Source organism: Neofelis nebulosa, chromosome 6 (genome assembly GCF_028018385.1).
Source record: "Neofelis nebulosa isolate mNeoNeb1 chromosome 6, mNeoNeb1.pri, whole genome shotgun sequence".
Classification (NCBI taxonomy): Eukaryota; Metazoa; Chordata; class Mammalia; order Carnivora; family Felidae; genus Neofelis; species Neofelis nebulosa.
Window position 1 is genome coordinate 4,449,593 of NC_080787.1, and position 18,301 is coordinate 4,467,893.

The 18,301-nt window shown below is 36.8% G+C and overlaps 1 protein-coding gene across 1 annotated transcript; it reads left to right on the top strand.

The window, feature by feature from the left end:
• The first annotated feature begins 238 nt into the window (after window positions 1-238).
• Window positions 239-1,280, top strand: LOC131515524 (olfactory receptor 2B11-like). The gene has a single exon (XM_058736229.1). The coding sequence runs from the start codon at window positions 313-315 to the stop codon at window positions 1,264-1,266; it is 954 nt and encodes a 317-aa protein (XP_058592212.1). The 5' UTR covers window positions 239-312; the 3' UTR covers window positions 1,267-1,280.
• Window positions 1,281-18,301: the final 17,021 nt, after the last annotated feature.

Consider the following 18,301-nt stretch of genomic DNA (forward strand, 5'->3'; position numbering starts at 1 on the left):
TTATTCTTTTCCCCAAGAACAATGGTGACTTTCCCCCTTCCCTAATCATTTTTCTAATAAAATTTTCTCTATTGCATTTCTTAGGCAAATGCACAGATTTGTTGCCCTTTCTTTTAGACACACTACAAATAATAATGTTTGGTATTGAGACTCATACTTTTTCATGATTACAAGTATAACAACTTCACTGGAGTTACACCACAAAGAAAATCCCTGCATAAGTCGCTCTATCCAAATGAATAAACTGACCCTCAGGAAACCCCATACTGAAATACGTGTCCTCACTTTGACTTGAATCCACCAACAAGAGAAATGGCAGTCATGAATCCGGGCAATGCAAGCATTCCAAAGTTCTTCATCCTATTGGGTTTCTCTGACCATCCCTGGTTGGAAATGCCACTCTTCATAATGGTGCTTGTGGCTTACATCTGCACACTAGTGGGAAACATCTCCATTATTGTTGTGTCCAAGGTGGATCCTCATCTTGACAGCCCTATGTACTTCTTCCTTTCCAACCTCTCCTTTCTGGACCTGTGTTTTACCACAACCACCATCCCTCAGCTGCTGCTGAACCTCTGGGGCCCAGATAAGTCCATCAGCTATGGAGGCTGTGTGGCCCAGTTCTATGTGTTTCACTTCCTGGGGGCCACGGAATGCATCATCTTGGTGGTCATGTCCTTGGATCGGTACATAGCCATCTGCAAGCCCTTGAGGTACCCAGCTATCATGCATCAGAGACTCTGTGTCTTCCTAGTGTCTGTGGCATGGATAAGTGGTTTGACTAACTCCTTGCTTCAGGCATCCCTCACTGTCCAACTGCCACTTTGTGGTAACAACAAGGTGGATGACTTCCTGTGTGAGATTCCAGTGATGATCAAGATGTCCTGTGTCGACACCACTTTCAATGTAACTATGCTCTCTGTTGTGGGTACATTCTTTACCCTGGTCCCCTTGTCTCTTATCCTTGTCTCCTATGGGTTCATTGTAACTACAGTGCTCAGAATTCGTTCATCAATGGGAAAGAAGAAGGCCTTCAACACCTGTGGCTCCCATGTTATTGTCGTCTCTCTCTTCTACGGGCCAGTAATATGCATGTATGTGCAACCTTCTGGTACTAACTCCCAGGACAAGAACAAACTCATGGCCCTGTTCTACAGTCTGCTGACTCCTATGCTTAACCCTTTTATTTATACTTTGAGGAACAAGGACATGAAAGGGGCAATAAGGAGACTTCTCCTCCCATTGAGCTATCAGGGAAGAGAATAAGCACTGCTATTTCATACTCCACACATGTAGGACTCCAAAGAGGCCCTGCTCTACCTCTCAAATTACCCTCCTCCAAAATCATTAGCATCCTCAGTAACTATCCAATCTACATGTACGTTTATTCACCACAGTATTATAATTTATTGGCTTGCATTTTGCAATGTGAACCTTAATCCCAATTTTCCTACAATTTGTGTGACAGTGAATCTCTGTCATTAAGTCCTCTGAGTCCATCTTTGAGTAGGAATCTGAAAAGTGAGCAGTAAATAAGTGCTCATTACCTGACTCATTCACCATTAGCCAAAAACATCAAGCACTATCATTTTATGTGTAATGTTACAAATATAATGTAAGTAATAAAGACCATGGTTTACCATCTTGCTATTATGGATATGATTTTATGGGTATAGTTTGCTAATCAACTTTTTATTTTTATTTTTATGAAGTATAATTGATATACAATGCTGTATTTGTTTCAAATATACAACACAGCGATTTTAAAAAAACATATACCTTATCAAATGTTCACCATGGTAAGTGTAGTCACCATCTGTCACCCTAGAATATTATTACCATATTATTGACAGTGTTCCCTATGCTATACTCTTCATCATTTTGACTTGCTTATTTTATAACTAGAAGTTTGTGCCTGTTAATCTCCTTAATTTAATTTGTCTGCCCCCCTACCCAACCTGCACCCCTCTGGCAACTACCATTTTATTCTCTGTATCTGAGTCTATTTCTTGTTTTGTTGCTGCTTGTTTGTTCACTAGTTTTGTTTTTTAGCTTCTACTTATAAGTGAAATCATGTGGTATTTGTCTTTTTCTGCCTGACTTATGTCACTTAGCATAATACCCTCTAAGTCCATCTATGTTGTTGTAACTGGAAAGATGTCTCCTTTTTATGGCTAAGTAATAACGCCTTGTATATGCATACTTCTTCTTCTTTATCGACTCATCTATTGATAAACACTTGTGTTGCGTCCATGTCATAGCTATTGTAAATAATGCTGCGATACAGATTAAAGATAGGGGTACATATATCTTTTTGAATTAGTGGGGTTTTTTTTTCTTTAGGTAAATACCTATAATTGGAACTACTGGGTTGTAAAGTATTTCTATTTTTTTTAATTAAAAATATTGTTGTCCATAGTGGCTGCACCAATTTATATTGCCACTAAAAGTGTCAATCAACTCTTTTTAGGAATTACCATCAAGAACAAATGGGATAATATTACCTGACCTTCTCAACCACACATTCACTGTTTGATCCTTTATAAATAACATAAGTAAAAAATAATATTGGACTCTTACTTTCCTATATGTCTCCATGGAATTCCTTCCTTTTGAGGTATTTGACTGAATTAACCATTTCCAGGTTTCTAAAGGGAAATGTTGAGGACTCAAATCTTGAGAGACTTCTGTGCAGCCTCCTGGTGCTGAGAGTCATGTAGCCCTCACTGGGGGGTTAATTTACCTAGCATGAGAATATTAGGTGTATTTGGTAGGTACTCAAAGATGAACTAGTTAAATAACTTAGGAATCAGAATATTAGACATTAAGAAGAAAGAAAATGGGGAAGATGGAGGATAATGTGGGTGGGGTGGAAAATTAATTGGCCACCACATCACCAATTCTTAGATAGAAGTGGTGAAGCAGAAAGATGTATGATTATGTGGGAGGGGGAATTCTATTGATTTTATCAGTAATATTAATTCATTATAAGTCTGTCATTTCTCATACTGCTTTACTCCCTACCCTTACAAAACTCTTATCTTTTAAATTATATTTTAGAAAAATATGTAATTATTTTTCTAATAACTAAGTACTTTTATGTAAGGTATTGATACATGTGTCCATCCTGATGCCATTGTGTGTTTCCACTATTCCCTTTCAAACGGCAAGAATAAATCACTGACTCATATTGTACAAGCCTCTAATAGAGAAATATATAATGATTACAATCACTAATTAATCATAATAAACTGATTCACTATTTAATTTCTGTTCTTTGCATTGCCACAAACTTTTCTTTGTAGACCTGAATGGAAGGATACTATGATTCTGCTGTTGTTGGAGACAAGGAAATACACTCTTTTGGAATCAGGCTGATTCCCTGGTATGACCACTTGTCTGTTAAGAACAAGGTCTTCTGTGTCACTATGTGGACCTCTTTCATAGTACTGACCACTTGAAACTTTACATTACTTAGGACGACTACTTCTTTCCCCGCAAAATAATAATAATAATAATAATAATAATAATAAATAATAATAATAATAAAGAAGAAAAAGAAAAAGAAAAAAATTTTTAAAAAGAAATAAACCAATGTGTTCCTTTTATCTCCCTTGGTAGCCCTAAGGAGTCAGCACAATAGGAGCTAAGGAATAGGCTCCTAATAAATGTTTTTAAATTAATGAAAAGTATTACCCATGGTTAAAACCTACATCACAGGCTCATGTAAAAGTGTATCATGACCAAATGATGAGTTTAACAGATGTGATTAGCAGCTGATGTTTAAGGCAATGTTTTTCAAACTATCTTCTGGCACTGCTCCAGTAGATGTTAACAGCAGTTAGAAACAGTAATCCATATTTAAACAAATTTGGGAAAGCCAAATATTATTCTTGGAATTTTGGAGTGTTTGGAGGACAGTTAACAGATTAAATGTGTGATAACTCCAAAATACAGTGTTAACTATGTTTAACACTTCTCAAACACTTTCCTTCTGATTTTACTGGCTTGTTTTTAAGAGCAAATAATATATAGCACAATTTGGGAAATAACTCAGTGGAAAACTCTGAATCCCACAATAGGAACATAGGTCATAAAGGAGTTGAAAAAGCAGAAAGTATCACTGTTGGGCTGTATGAATAAATACCTTTTACAAAATGTTTGTGAGGTTTTGAAATAAAGCTGCCCATAACAGTCCCATTATACCTTCCAAAATATCTGAAATCTCAACACTAGTTATTCCTTAGGTGGGATACACTTTTAGCAGTGAATTACAACATTTTCAACTTGAAATCACTATACAGAAGGCTAGTTATTTCCTCTTGATTATAGTATAAATATAATAATAGCTACTACATAGGACATGATAACTTAGTTATTGTACTGTAGTTTAACATTAAAGTAAAAAAGTTTCCTTTTTTACTAAATATATTTCACCTAAAAATGGAGCATTTCAACATGTAGCTATCATAATGAATAAAATATTCAGATGGTGCATATTTTTAGATAATCTAAAAAATATTACTATCTATATCTATATAAACTGTTTTTTAGCAGGCATATCAAAAGACATTTCTATGACAGCTATATAAATGTATCTCCATGTGACATGTTCAGGCACATTTGATATAATTAGTGTAACCTCCTGGAGGGTTGCTCTTCAACCTTGAGACACATCAGAATCTTATCAAGGTTTTAAAAATCACAAACTTTGACTCCAGTGCAGGCTTCCTGTATTTTGAGAAATCATGTCCATAAAACTATTTTGAAAAACGTTTCCAAAAATAAAAAAAAATTCAGTAGAGCTTTATGTGCACCCAAAGTTAGTGAATGCTATCACAGAGAAAATATTTGAGATATACTCTAGAGACAGAAGTCAGACTGGATGTGACTAATTGGGGAAGTATAGCTCAGACAAGAATCAGACATAATTCTTGCCAAAGGAGTGAAGAATTCTACGTGCCCCAAGCTTATAAAGAGAGATAGAAACTCGTAAGCAGCAAAAATAAAGAACATAACTCTAAGCAAATCCAAAGGCAAATGCAACAAGACCAAGCTGACCAATTAGAAAAGTCTGATTCTTCTGAAGTAACTGTTATTTGAGAGTCATGTAAGTACTTCAATCAGTAGTGGAACTTACACTTATGTGCCAAAATAGGCAAAAACAATGGTTTTCTAAAACATACACTACAAAAGAAAAAGAACTGAGAAATGAATACTTATTGTTGAGTTGATAACTGAAGTATCAGTTTGGGCAAGCCATTATAAGAAATACTTTAATTTTTTAGGCTTATTTATTTATTTTGAGAGAGAGAATACAAGCAGGGGGAGAGGGAGAGAGAGAAAGAGAGAGAATCCCAAGCAGGTTCTGCACCATCAGCATGAACCCTGATGTGGGGCTCAAACCCATGAACCATGAGATCGTGACTTGAGCCAAAATCAGGTGCTTAACTGTCTGAACCACTCAGGTGCCCAAAGAAATACCTTAAAACTGTGATTTTGCAGTTTTGGGGTAAATACCCAGAAGTGTGATTGCTGGATCGTAGAGTGGGTCTATTTTTAACTTTCTGAGAAACCTCCATACTATTTTCCACAGTGGCTGCATCAGTTACATTCTGACCAACAGTACATAAAGGTTCCATTTTCTCTACATCCTGGCCAACACTTGTTATTTCTTGGAATTTTCTTTTTCTTTTCTTTTTTAATTTTTTTAGTGTTTATTTACTCTTGAGAGAGTACTCTTACTCAAGAGAGTACTCTTGAGAGAGACAGAGGGTGAGCGGGGGAGGAGCAGAGCGAGAGGGAGACACAGAATCCAAAGCAGGGTCCAGGCTCTAAGCTGTCAACACAGAGCCTGACGTGGGCTTGAACCGAGATCATGACCTGAGCCAAAGTCGGACGCTCAACTGACTGAGCCACCCAGGCGCCCCATTTTGGGATTTTCATTTTAGCCATTCTCACAAATGTGAGGTGATATTTCATTGTAGTTTTTATTTGTATTTCCCTGGTGATGAGTGATGTTGAGCATCTTTTCGTGTTATCTTTTGGCCATCTGGAAATCTTCTTTAGAGAAATATCTTTTCATTTCTTCTGCCCACTTTTTTAGTTGGATTATTTGTGTTGTAGGTGTTCCGTTATGCAATTTCTTTATATATTTTGGATACCAGCCCTTAATTGGAAATGTCACTTTCAAACATCTTCTCCCATTACATGCATTGCCTTTTAGTCTTGCTGATTGTTCCTTTGCTGTACAGAAGCTTTTTACTTTGATGTAATTCCAAAAGTTTATTTTCACTTTTACTTCCCTTGACTCGGGAGACATATCTAGAAAGGTGTTGTTACAGATGGTGTCAGAGAAATTACAACTTGTGCTAATTAAAAGGGATACTTGCACCCCTATGTGTATAGCAGCATTATCCACAATAGCCAAGTTATGGAATCAGCCCAAGTGTCTGTTAGTAGATGTGTGGATAAAGAAGATGCGGTATATATACACCATGGGATACTATTCAGCCATTAAAAAAAAATGAAATCTCACCATTTTCAATGACATGGATGGAGCTAGAGATTATAAATGCTGAGGGAAATAAGTCAGTCTGAAAAAGACAAATACCATATAATTTCATTCATATATGGAATTTAAGAAACAAAACAAATGAGCAAGGGACAAAATAATAGAAAGAGAGGTAATCAAAGACTTAGACTCTTAACTAGAGAACAACTGGTAGTTACCAGAGGAGTGGTGTGGGGGAGACTGGTTAAATATGTGATGGATATTAAGGAGTTCACTTGTCTTCATGAGCACTGGGTGTTGCCTGTAAGTGCTAAATCACTAAACTGTACACCTGAAACTAAAAGTACACTGATGTTATCTAACTGGAATTTAAATAAAAACTTTTAGAAAATGAAGAGAAGAATGTAAGAGTAGGAATAAATGAAGGTAAAATAAAATTTCTTATTCTTCTGATTCTTAATTGATGTAACAGATACTCTTTTCTTCAAAATACTAACGGCAAGAATGTATTCAGTAATTATAGTTTTGGGACAAGTAAAATAAATGACAACAATGTTATGAGGTAGAATGGAGCAACTGGGAATACTCTGCCATATGGTAACTGCACTACCAATGAAGTGGTAGAGTGTGATTTGGAAGTGGATATACATTAATTCTAAATGCATCTTGCCAAATATAAAGCAACCAGAAAAACATTGGAAAGAAAATAATTGATATGCAAAATGGGAGAAAAAATAGACTCGCACTAAATAGCCAGTCAATATCAGAAAAAGCAAAGAAAAAAAAAGTGTGCAAGGGAAAAAAATAAAGAAGACCAGTGAATGGAAAACAGTAATGAATACGCTAAATATTAATCTAGCTATATCAATAATCACTTTAAATGTCAATGGCCTAAACACACCAATTAAAAGAGAAAGATTCCCCAAGAAGATATAAAAACAAGACCATAATGGAAGGGAAACAAAAATAACATAAAAATGGGAAGGGGGACAAAACAGAAGAGACTCATAAATATGGAGAACAAACTGAGGGTTACTGGAGGGAGTGTGGGAGGGGGGATGGGCTAAATGGGTAAGGGAAACTAAGAAATCTACTCCTGAAATCATTGTTGCACTTTATGCTAAACAATTTAGATGTAAATTTTCAAAAAATAAAAGTAAAAAAAAGACCAAAATATAAATTGTCTATAAGAAACACACTTCAAATATAAAGACTCAACTTCATTAAAGATATGAATCAAAAAATATACCAGGCTAAACTAATCAAAAGATAGCTGGAGTAGCTATATTAATTTCAAACTGACTGGATTTCATAGGACAGACCAGAGACAGAAATTAGCAGGGATTAAGAAGGGCACAAAATAATGATAAAGAAATCAAAAAGATATAACACTCTTTAATATGTACACACCTAACGGGGTGTCAAAATATGTGAAGCAAAAAATAAAAAATAAAGCCCTGATAGAAGTGCAAGGAGAGCTAGATGAAGTCATTATCAACTGGACAGATCCAGTTGGCAGTCACTAAGGACACAGTCAAACTGAACACCACTGTCAATCAGCTGGATCTAATTGACATTTACAAAATACTAGCAATAGCAGAACACAAATTCTTCTCAAGCTCACACAGAACATATACCAATACAGATCATGTGCAGGACCATAATATACACCATAACAAATTTAAAAGAATAGAAATCACACAAAGTGTGCTCTCAGGCTACAGTAGACTTAAACTAGAAATCAATAATAGAAATCAATAACATAATAAAAGCAAGATGTTAATAATAGGAGAAACTGTGTAGGGGAAGGGGATATATAGGAACTCTTTCTTACTTTCTCCTCAACTTTTCTGTAAGCCTAAAACTTCTGAAAAGAGTTAGCTCTTAATTCACAAAAAAAGAAGAGATTTACAGAATGGATTAAAAAACCATGAACTGACTACATACTGTGTTTAAGAGGTCCACTTTAGATTCAAAGAAACCTAAAATATAGAGAAAGATGCTCCATTCAAACAGAAACCAAACGAGAGAACTAATGTCTATGCTAGGATCAGACAATATGCACATAGAGACACGATTACTATAGACAAATAAAAAACAATTTACAATGCTAAAATTGGTTAACCCATCAATCATATATAACAATCATAAACATATATGCACACAATAGCAGACTCCCAAAATACATGAAGTACAAACTAACAGAACTGATTGGAGAAACAGATAATTCCATAATAATGTTTGAACTTCAGGGACCCACTTTCAAGAATGGAAGAACAACTAGACAGAAGATCATTCAGCATTCTGGTAATAGAATATTTGAATGACACTCTGAACAAACCAAGCCCAACAGTAATCTATAAAACACTCCACCCCACAATGGTGGGATACACGTATTTCTCAGTATTCACACAACTTCCATACGACAGGCCATAAACTAGACCATAAAACAATACACAATAAATTTAAAGTGACTGAAGTCATGTACAGCACATACATCCCCTAATCAAAATAGCATCGAATTAGAAATCAATAATAAAAATACTGTGAAAAACACAAGTATATAGACATTAAACAATGCAAATTAAACCCTTAAACAATAAATGGTCAGAAAAAAATCCCAATGAAATTAGTAAATAATGTGAGAAGAATGAAACAGAAGCACAACATAATGCTAAATGCTGCAAAAATATATTACATAGAGATGTACTTTTTTAAAAAAAACTTCCAATTTCCTGCCATGAAAAACTGTGTGTGTGTTAATAAAAATCAAGTGACATAAAGTGTACAAGATAACTGTCTTTTTTGAACACTAATAATCATTATATTTTCATAATTAGTAAAAGGTAGTTAATGGAACGTTATATCAGCTATAATCCCAGGAGAAAATATGTGGGATACTCCAACTGGGAAAATGAGGGAAGCTTAACAAAAGAAGGACTTACAAAGGTGCGGGAGGACTGAGAAACACCAGCAAGGGATCTCTATATGTGTGTTATACATGCACCTGAAGTAGCAAAGTGGGGGAGGTTGTACTGGAAACAGGAGAGATCCTGTGAGCACATGGCTACCACCAGGAGTTGTAGCCTTTTGTTGAGAAATGCAGGCAGCCTGGTTGCTCCAGTTGAGAAGGGTGGGTATTCCAAACCAGCTGTTCTCTGTCTCCAATGCTCAAACGGTGGCTCCCACTGGCTAATGCCAAACAGCAGCCGGGTATCAAGGAACCCTATTAATTCAACCCCTCAAGGTACAGCACAGAATAGAAACAACATTCGGGATAAAGAGTAGATCTGGGTCAGAGGAGAGGGTTGAAAAATATCCATCGCATGTATAACATGGAGCACCACACATCCATATAATCCTGGTGGCTTAGGGAAAAGAGTGGGATTGTGAGCCACAGGAGAGTTTGTCAAAGGGAAACCATTCCATTTCTAAGTGATAGTGAACTTGAATTTGTATCTCAAAATGATTCGCTGGTGAATTATGTGTGAGATATTTTTTAACTTAATGTTTATCTACATATCTAATATTATGTGACAGACAGAGAGAGAAACAGAAAGATTGACATGTAGTCTTTTTGTTCTAACGTCATTAACAATTTAGAACTTTTTATCTTAAACATCATGGATTACTTGTCATTAGAAAGACCAATTATTGTATTTTTCATCTCTTTCAAAATCACTTTTGTGCTCCGTTGTTATTAGGCTTAGAAATAATTAAATCTTATTAGAACGAGAGAGAGAGAGAGAGGGAGGGAGGGAAGAGAAGAGAAGATAGCAGCATGGAAGGAGAACCCTGGGCTTGCCCCATCCCTCAAACACAGCCAGATAAATATCAACTCATTCTAAACACCCAACAAATTGACTTGAGGACTGGGAGAACAAACTGCACAACTAGAGGGAAAGAAGAGGCCACTTCAAAGAAGGTAGGAAATGTGGAGACATGGTTTAGAGGAGAAACAGATTGTGTATGCTGTGAAAAGAGGGAGCCCTAGTCTCAGAGAAAGGCAAAAAGGAGAAAAGCACACAGGTATAAGCACAAGGAGAAGCCGTTCTCAAAAGTCACTGTTTTGGAAAATAAGAGGGGCTGATTTCCATGACTTTTTGCATGCAGTTGCTCTCAAAGACTAGAATTTTAAATGTCAATGCACTTGGCTGGGGTAGAGCCCTAAAGGTGCTGCCTTACTTCTGGAAAGAAGGCAGGCAAAGAAATCAGGGACAAACAGCATGATCTGTGGATTGCCTGAGGCACATGAGGAGAGACTGTTCATTCTTCTTCAAGTGCCATCTGTGAAAGGTGGGCATTCTCAGAGCTGCCTTTCCAGAAAAAACAGAGCTGATGGACATCATTTCCCTCTCCCACCCCTCAGCACAGGTGCAGAGACACCTGCTGAGGGTGGCTGACCTGGACACTGGCTGTTTAGCCTCCATGCTCCAAATCCCATGCCCCTATGCAAATGCTCTTCTAGGTCAAAATTGCATCCATCCCAATAGGGTAAGACTCTTCCCCAGAGTACCAGTGTATGTCCTTGCCACACCAGATCCCTAAAGTTTGGAGTTGTAGAAGTCAGCAGTCTTGGCAGGGATAATGCCTAAGGTGCATTTTACTTCTCAAGGCAGGCAAGCAACCTGAGACCGATTATGGGAGAAAAGCGATCTGAAAAGTGCCGGTGACACACAAGAGGAAATCATTCACTCTTCTGTGAGTACTTTCTTGAGAGCGGCAAGCACAGACTCTCCTATCAAGGGATAAATGAGATGGATAACACCATTTCTCTTCCCTGACCCCAGTATAAACACAGAAATACTGCCTACGTAGGCTGCCTAACCTGCTTAAACTGAGTACCACTCGCTTCCACACTGTTGATACTGCTTTCCCTGGAAAGTGTGCCTAAAGCTTTGCACAGAGGACCCCTTCCCAAGAAGACCAGCAGAAAACCCTGTACACATCATGTGACCCAACCTTAGTTCTGCAAGACTTCCGTTCTAGGGAAAATAGCATCAGGTCTCATTAAGAAGCAGACCAAGTTGAAACTCACAAGTCTCTGGCCATGGACCAAACAGTGCACACTTCAGGCAAGGAGAGCCTCTGCAGATTACTGGCCTGAAGGATAGAGCACCAAAACACAACAGCAGAGTGCACACAGCACACAACAGAGACACTTGCTGAAGTTCCAGGTCCTGGACACTACATAACTTCTCTTCAAAAATATGTCACTCTCAGGTGCAGGACACATAACTGGACTTTTTTTTTTCCAAATTTTATTAATGTTTATTTATTTTTGAGAGAGAGAGGGAGAGACAGAGTGTGAGAGAGGAAAGGGGCAGAGAGAGAGAGGGAGACACAGGGTCCGAAGCAGGCTCCAGGCTCTGAGCTGTCAGCACAGAGCCTGATGTGGGGCTCAAACTCACAAACTGCAAGATCATTACATGAGCTGAAGTCAGACACTTCACTGACTGATCCACCCAGGTGCCCCTAACTAGATGTTCTAAAACACAGAAGACAGACAAAATGCCAAGATGGAGGAATTCATCACAAAATAAAAAACAACAAAAGGCCATGACAAGAAATCTGATCAAAACAGATATAAGTAATATGCCTGATGGAGAATTTAAAGCAACAATCATGAGGGTATCACTTGGCTTGAGGAAAATCACATAGGACTTCAGCGAGGCCCTTACTGCTGAGATAAAAGAGTTAAAATTTTAAGTCAGAAATGAAAAATGAAATAAGTGAGATCCAAAACTTACTGGATATAATGACCGCAACAATGGAAGAAGTAGAGGAATGAATAAGTGATGTAGAAGACAGAATAATGGAAAATAAAGAAGCTGAACAAAAAAGAGGAATAACTATAGATTATGACAAGAGACATAGGGAACTCAGTGATTCCATCAATGTAATAAAATTTGTAACATACAGAGTCCCAGAAGATGAAGAGAGAGAATAGGGAGCAGAAGGCTTATATGAAGAAATAATTGCTTAAAATTTTCCTAATCTGGGGAAGAAAATAGATATCCAGAGCCCAGAATATCACATAAAAATCAAACAAAGAAAACCAGGAACAAGATATATTATAGTTAAATTTCCCAAATAAAGAGTTAAAGAAAAAAAATTATAAAAGCAGCAAGACAAAAGAAGTCTGTAACCTACAAAGGAAGACACATAGGACAGCTTCAGATCTCTCCACAGAAACTTGATAGACCAGAAGGTAGTGACATGATATATCCAATGTGCTGAGTGGGAAATATCTGCAGCCAAGAGTCCTCTATCCAGCAAGGCTATAATTCAGAACAGAAGGAGAGATAAAGAGTTTGCCAGACAATCACAAACTAAAAGAGTGTGACCCCTAAATCATCCTTACAAGAAATATTTATTTTTATTTTTTTATGTTTACTTCAGTTTTGAGACAGAGAAAGACAGAGCATGAGCAGGGGAGAGGCAGAGAGAGAGGGAGACATAGAATCCAAAACAGGCTCCAGACTCTGAGCTGTGAGGACAGAGCCTGAGATGATGCTAGAACTCATGAATCACCAAATCATGACCTGAGCAAAAGTTGGATACTTAACCAACTGAGACACACAGGTGCCCCAACTAAAGGGCATTAATTGAGTGTGAAGGAAAGATCAAAATTGACAAAGACTAGAAAGGAACAGAGAAAATCTCCAGAAAAAAAAAAACATGTAATAACATGACACTAAATTCATATCTACTAATAATTACACTGAATGTACATGAACTAAATGCTCCACTCAAAAGATGTAGGATGTCAGAATAGATAAAAAACAAGTTCCGTCTATATGCTGTCTACAAGAGACCCGTTTTAGAACTAAAGACACCTACAGATTGAAAGTGAGTGGATGAAGAAACATTTATTAGGCAAATGAACGTCAAAAGAAAGTCTGAGTAGCAATCCTTATATCAGACAAACTAGATTTTAAGACAAAGAATATAACAAGAGGAGCACTATATCATAATAAAAAGAACTATCCAACAATTGTAAATATATATGCCGCCAACTTAGGAGATCTCAAACGTATAACACAATTGGTAACAATGTACAACAAATTAATAAATATAGAGGAACTTATTTATAATAATATAATAATAGTAGGGGAGCGTAACACCCCACTTATATCAATGAACTTATCATCTATGCAGAAAATCAACAAGGAAATAGTGGCTGAAAATGACACACTGAACCAGCTGGGCTTAACAGGTATATTCAGAACATTTCATCCTAAAGCAGCAGAACACATATTCTTCTCGAGTGCACATGGGACCTTCTCCAGCATAGATCACATACTGGCTCACAAATAAGGCTTCAAAAAGTACAAAAGACTGAGACTGTGCCATATATATTTTCTGAACACAATGTTCTAAAGCTTGAAGTCAAACACATGAAAAAATTTGGAAAGACCACAAGTACATGGAGATTAAACAATATACTAATAAAGAAAGAATGAGCCAACCAGAAATATCAAAGAAGAAAATTTAAATTGCATGGAAATAAATGAAAATAAAAATACGATAGTCCAAAACTTTTGGAATGCAGCAAAACTGGTCATAATAGGGAAGTATACAGCAATACAGGCCTACCTCAAGAAGAAAGAACAACTTCAAATAAACAACCTAACCTTACAACTAAAGGATCTAGGGGGAAAAAAACACTACACAAAGTCTAATCCAGCAGAAGAAGGGAAATCATCAAGATTATAGCAGGGTAAATCCTCAGGAGCAGGTAGAGTGCTTTGGAGGCCCATGTGTCACACAGGAAGAAGCAGTCCCCCTGTTTGGAGTGCATTTAGTAGATGTGAAACAGCCTCCCCATGGGCAAAACTCCTGGCAGACCCCAGAGAACTGACACATTTACTGATATTGGAACAAAAACACCAGAGTGCAGCAAAACCTGGTGCCAGCTGTGTGCTCTGATTTACCATAAATTCTGAGCCTCTGCTGCTGCATGACTGCATGAATGCTTTTCTGGGAGATGTCTAACCTTGCCATTGCTTGGTGAGACCATCTCCCAGAGAATCAGCATGGGTGCAAGCCAGGGGTTCTCTGAAGTGTGGTGTTTTGAAACACAACCCTGTGTGAGAAAAAACCCTGGAGGGAGGCACTATGGGGCAGTCAGACAGCTTGGACAAGGTAAATGCGGGAGTAGACAGGAGGCTGAGACAAAGGAGGGGTGATTGGTAGCGTGTCTGTGAGGGCACGAAATTCCCACACTGGAGACCAGAGTGGGGTGAAGCCATTTTCACCTCTAGCAAGCGCACCCCCACACACACACACACAGGGATTGATCATAGGGAGCTAAGCAGCACCAAGTGGAGAACAGAGCCATTACACCAAGCCCCAACCCCACCTGCACCCTCTAGGCACATCCCACAGAGGACCACGAACCCTTTATTCCCCCTTAGTCTACAGACCATAGTGTGCAGCAAAGTTTCAGTTCTAGGGAAAACTGGATATAGCTTCATTTGGGTTTCATTCTCATGTTCGTTTGTTCCTTTTCTTTACTTCTAGAAGTTTTTGCTTATGTTGGTTTCTTTTTTCTTTCCTTTCTTTTTCTTTCTTGAATAAAGAGAAAATGTTTTGTTATATTTTCTTTTATACTATGTTTGTTTAAAATAATTTTAATTTTTAATTTTTTAACTTATTTTTTCCTTTCTCTTTTTTCTCTTTTCTGTCAAACATTTCTCAACAAGCAGACAGAAACACACCAAGGAGCTAGCTTCTTTTATTCGATGTGTTTGATTTGGTTTGGTTTGGTTTTGGTTGTAATTTTTTAATTTTTAATTTATACTTTATTTTATTATTTTTTTCTTCCTCCAAAATTACAAGATGGAGTAATTCACCCCAAAAGAAAAACAGGAATAAATGATGGCTAAGGATTTAATCAACACAGATATAAGTAAGATATCTAAACTAGAATTTAATCCATGATTATAGGAATACTAGCTAGGTTTGAAAAAAACATACAAGATACCAGAGAATCCCTTTCTGCAGAGATAGAAGAACTAAAATCTAGTCAGGCCAAAATTTAAAACACTATATCTGAGAGGCAATCTCAAATGGATACCATGACGGCAAGGGCGAACAAATCAGAGCAGGAAATCAGTAATATAGAAGATACAATTATGGATCATAATGAAGCAGAAAAAAAGAGGTAAACAAAGGCAAAACATCCCAATACAAGACTTAGAGAACTCTGTGACTTACTAAAAAGGAATAACATCTGAATTATAGGAGTACCAGAAGATGAAGAGAGAGAAAAGAAGCACAAGGTTTATGTGAGTAAATTATAGAAGGAAACATTCTTAATCTGTGGAAGGACACAGATATCAAAATCCAGGAAGCATAGAGGACTCCCATTAGATTCAACAAAAATAAACCATCACCAAGGTATATCAGAGTCAATTCACAAAATACACAGACAAGGAAAGAATCAAGAAAGTAGTAGGGGAGAAAAGTTTCCTCACCTACAAGGGAAGACAGATAAGATTTGCAGTAGGCCTATCCACAGAAACATGGCAGGCCAGAAAGGAGTGTCAGGATATATTCAAGGTGCTGCATTGGGAAAATATGCAGCCAAGATTTTTTTACCCAGCAAGGATGTCATTCAGATTAGAAAGAGAGATAAAGACTTTCCCAGGCAAGCAAAAACTAAAAGAGTTCATGACCACTAAACCAGCCCTGCAAGAAATTTTAAGGGGAACTCTGAATAGAAACAAAACAAAACAAAAAATTAAAAAGACCAAAAACAACAAAGATTAGAAAGCACCAGAGAACATCACCAGATACACCAACTCTACAGGCAACACAATGGAACTAAATTCATATCTTTCAATAATCACTCTGAATAAAAGTGGACTAAATGCTCCAATCAAAAGACATAAGGTATAAGAAAGGATGGGGGAAAAAAAGCAAGATCCATCTATATGCTGTCTTCAAGAGACTTATTTTAGACCTAATGACACCAGTAGATTGAAAGTAAGGGGATGGAAAACCATCTATCATGCTAATGAATGCCAAAAGAAAGTCATAGTGGTCATACTTATCAGACAAACTAGATTTTAAAACAAAGACTGCAATAAGAGATGAAGGGCATTATAAATAAGGGGTCTATATATGAAGATTTAACAATTATAAATATTTATGCCCCCAACATGAAAGAAGTCAAATATACAGATCAATTAATCACAAACATAAATAAAATCATTGACAACAAAGCCTTAATAGTAGGAGACTTCAACACCCCACTTACAACAATGAACAGATAATCTAAACAGAAAATCAACAAAGAAACAATGCCTTTGAATGACACACTGGACCATATGGATTTAACTGATATATTCAGAGCATTTCACCCTAATGCAGCAGAATACACATTCTTCTCAAGTGTATGTGGAACATTCTCCACAATAGATCAAATACTGTGACACAAATCAGCCCTCAACAAGCACAAAAATATCAAGATCCTACCCTGAATATTATTTGGACCACAATGCTATGAAATTTGAAACCACAAGAAAAAACTGGAAAGACCACTAATATGTGATGCTTAAAGGATATCTTGCTAAAGAATTACTGGGTTAACCAAGAAATGAAAGAGGAAATAAAAAGTACATGGAAGCCAATGAAAATGAAAACATGACAGTCCAAACACTCTGGTATGCAGCAAATATAGTCACAAGAGGAAGTGTATAAGAATCCAGGCTTTCCTAAAGAAGGAAGAAATGTCTCAAATACATGACTTAACCTTACACCTAACGGAGATGGAAAAAGAATAGCACATGGAAGCCAAAACCAGCAGAAGAAGGGATATAATAAAGATTAGAAATCAATGATATATAAATCAATGGTAGAGATATCAAAAGAAAAAAACCAGTAGACAGAGCAACAAAACTAGGACTTGGTTCTTTGAAAGAATTAACAAAATTGATAAACACCTAGCCAGATTTATCAAAAAGAAAAGGGAAAGGACCCCAAAAAATAAAATCACAAATGAAAGAGGAGAGATCACAACGAACACCACTGAAATACAAACAATAATAACAGAATAGTATGAGCAATTATATGTCAAAGAATTGGGCAATCTGGAAGAAATGGTTAAATTCCTAGAAACATACAAGTTACCAAAATTGAAAGAGAAAGAAATGAAAATTTTGAATAGACCCATAATCATTAAAGAAATTGAATTGTTAGCTAAAATACTCCTAGAAAAAAAAAAACATAAAAACAAAAAACAACAGTTCAGGGCCCAATGACTTCCCAGAGGAATTCAACCAAACACTTAAATAAGATGTAATACCAATTATTTTGAAGCTGTTCCAAAAATAGAAATTAAAGGAAAATTTACAAACTGAATCTACACGGCCACCATGACTTTGATTCCAAAACCAGACAAAGACCCCACCAAAAAGGAGAATTACAGACCAATTTCCCTGATGAACACAGATGCAAATATCCTCAACAAGATACTAGCAAATCGAATACAAAAGTATATTAAAAGACTTATTCACCATGATCAAGTGATATTTATTACTGGGCTGCAGGGGTGGTTGAGTATTCACAAATTAATCAACGTGATACATCACATCAGAACAAGAACCACCTGATCCTCTCAATATGTGCAGAAAAAGCATTTGACAAAACAGCATCCCTTCTTGATTAAAAAAAAAAAAAACCTCAAGAAAGTAGGTATAGAAGAAACACACCTCAACATCATTAAGGCATATACAAAAGACTCACCACTAATATCATTCTCAGTGGAGGGAAACTGAA

Bases quoted from the DNA above. Each gene is read 5' to 3' on its own strand.
- LOC131515524 (XM_058736229.1), top strand. From the start codon at position 313: ATGGCAGTCATGAATCCGGGCAATGCAAGCATTCCAAAGTTCTTCATC.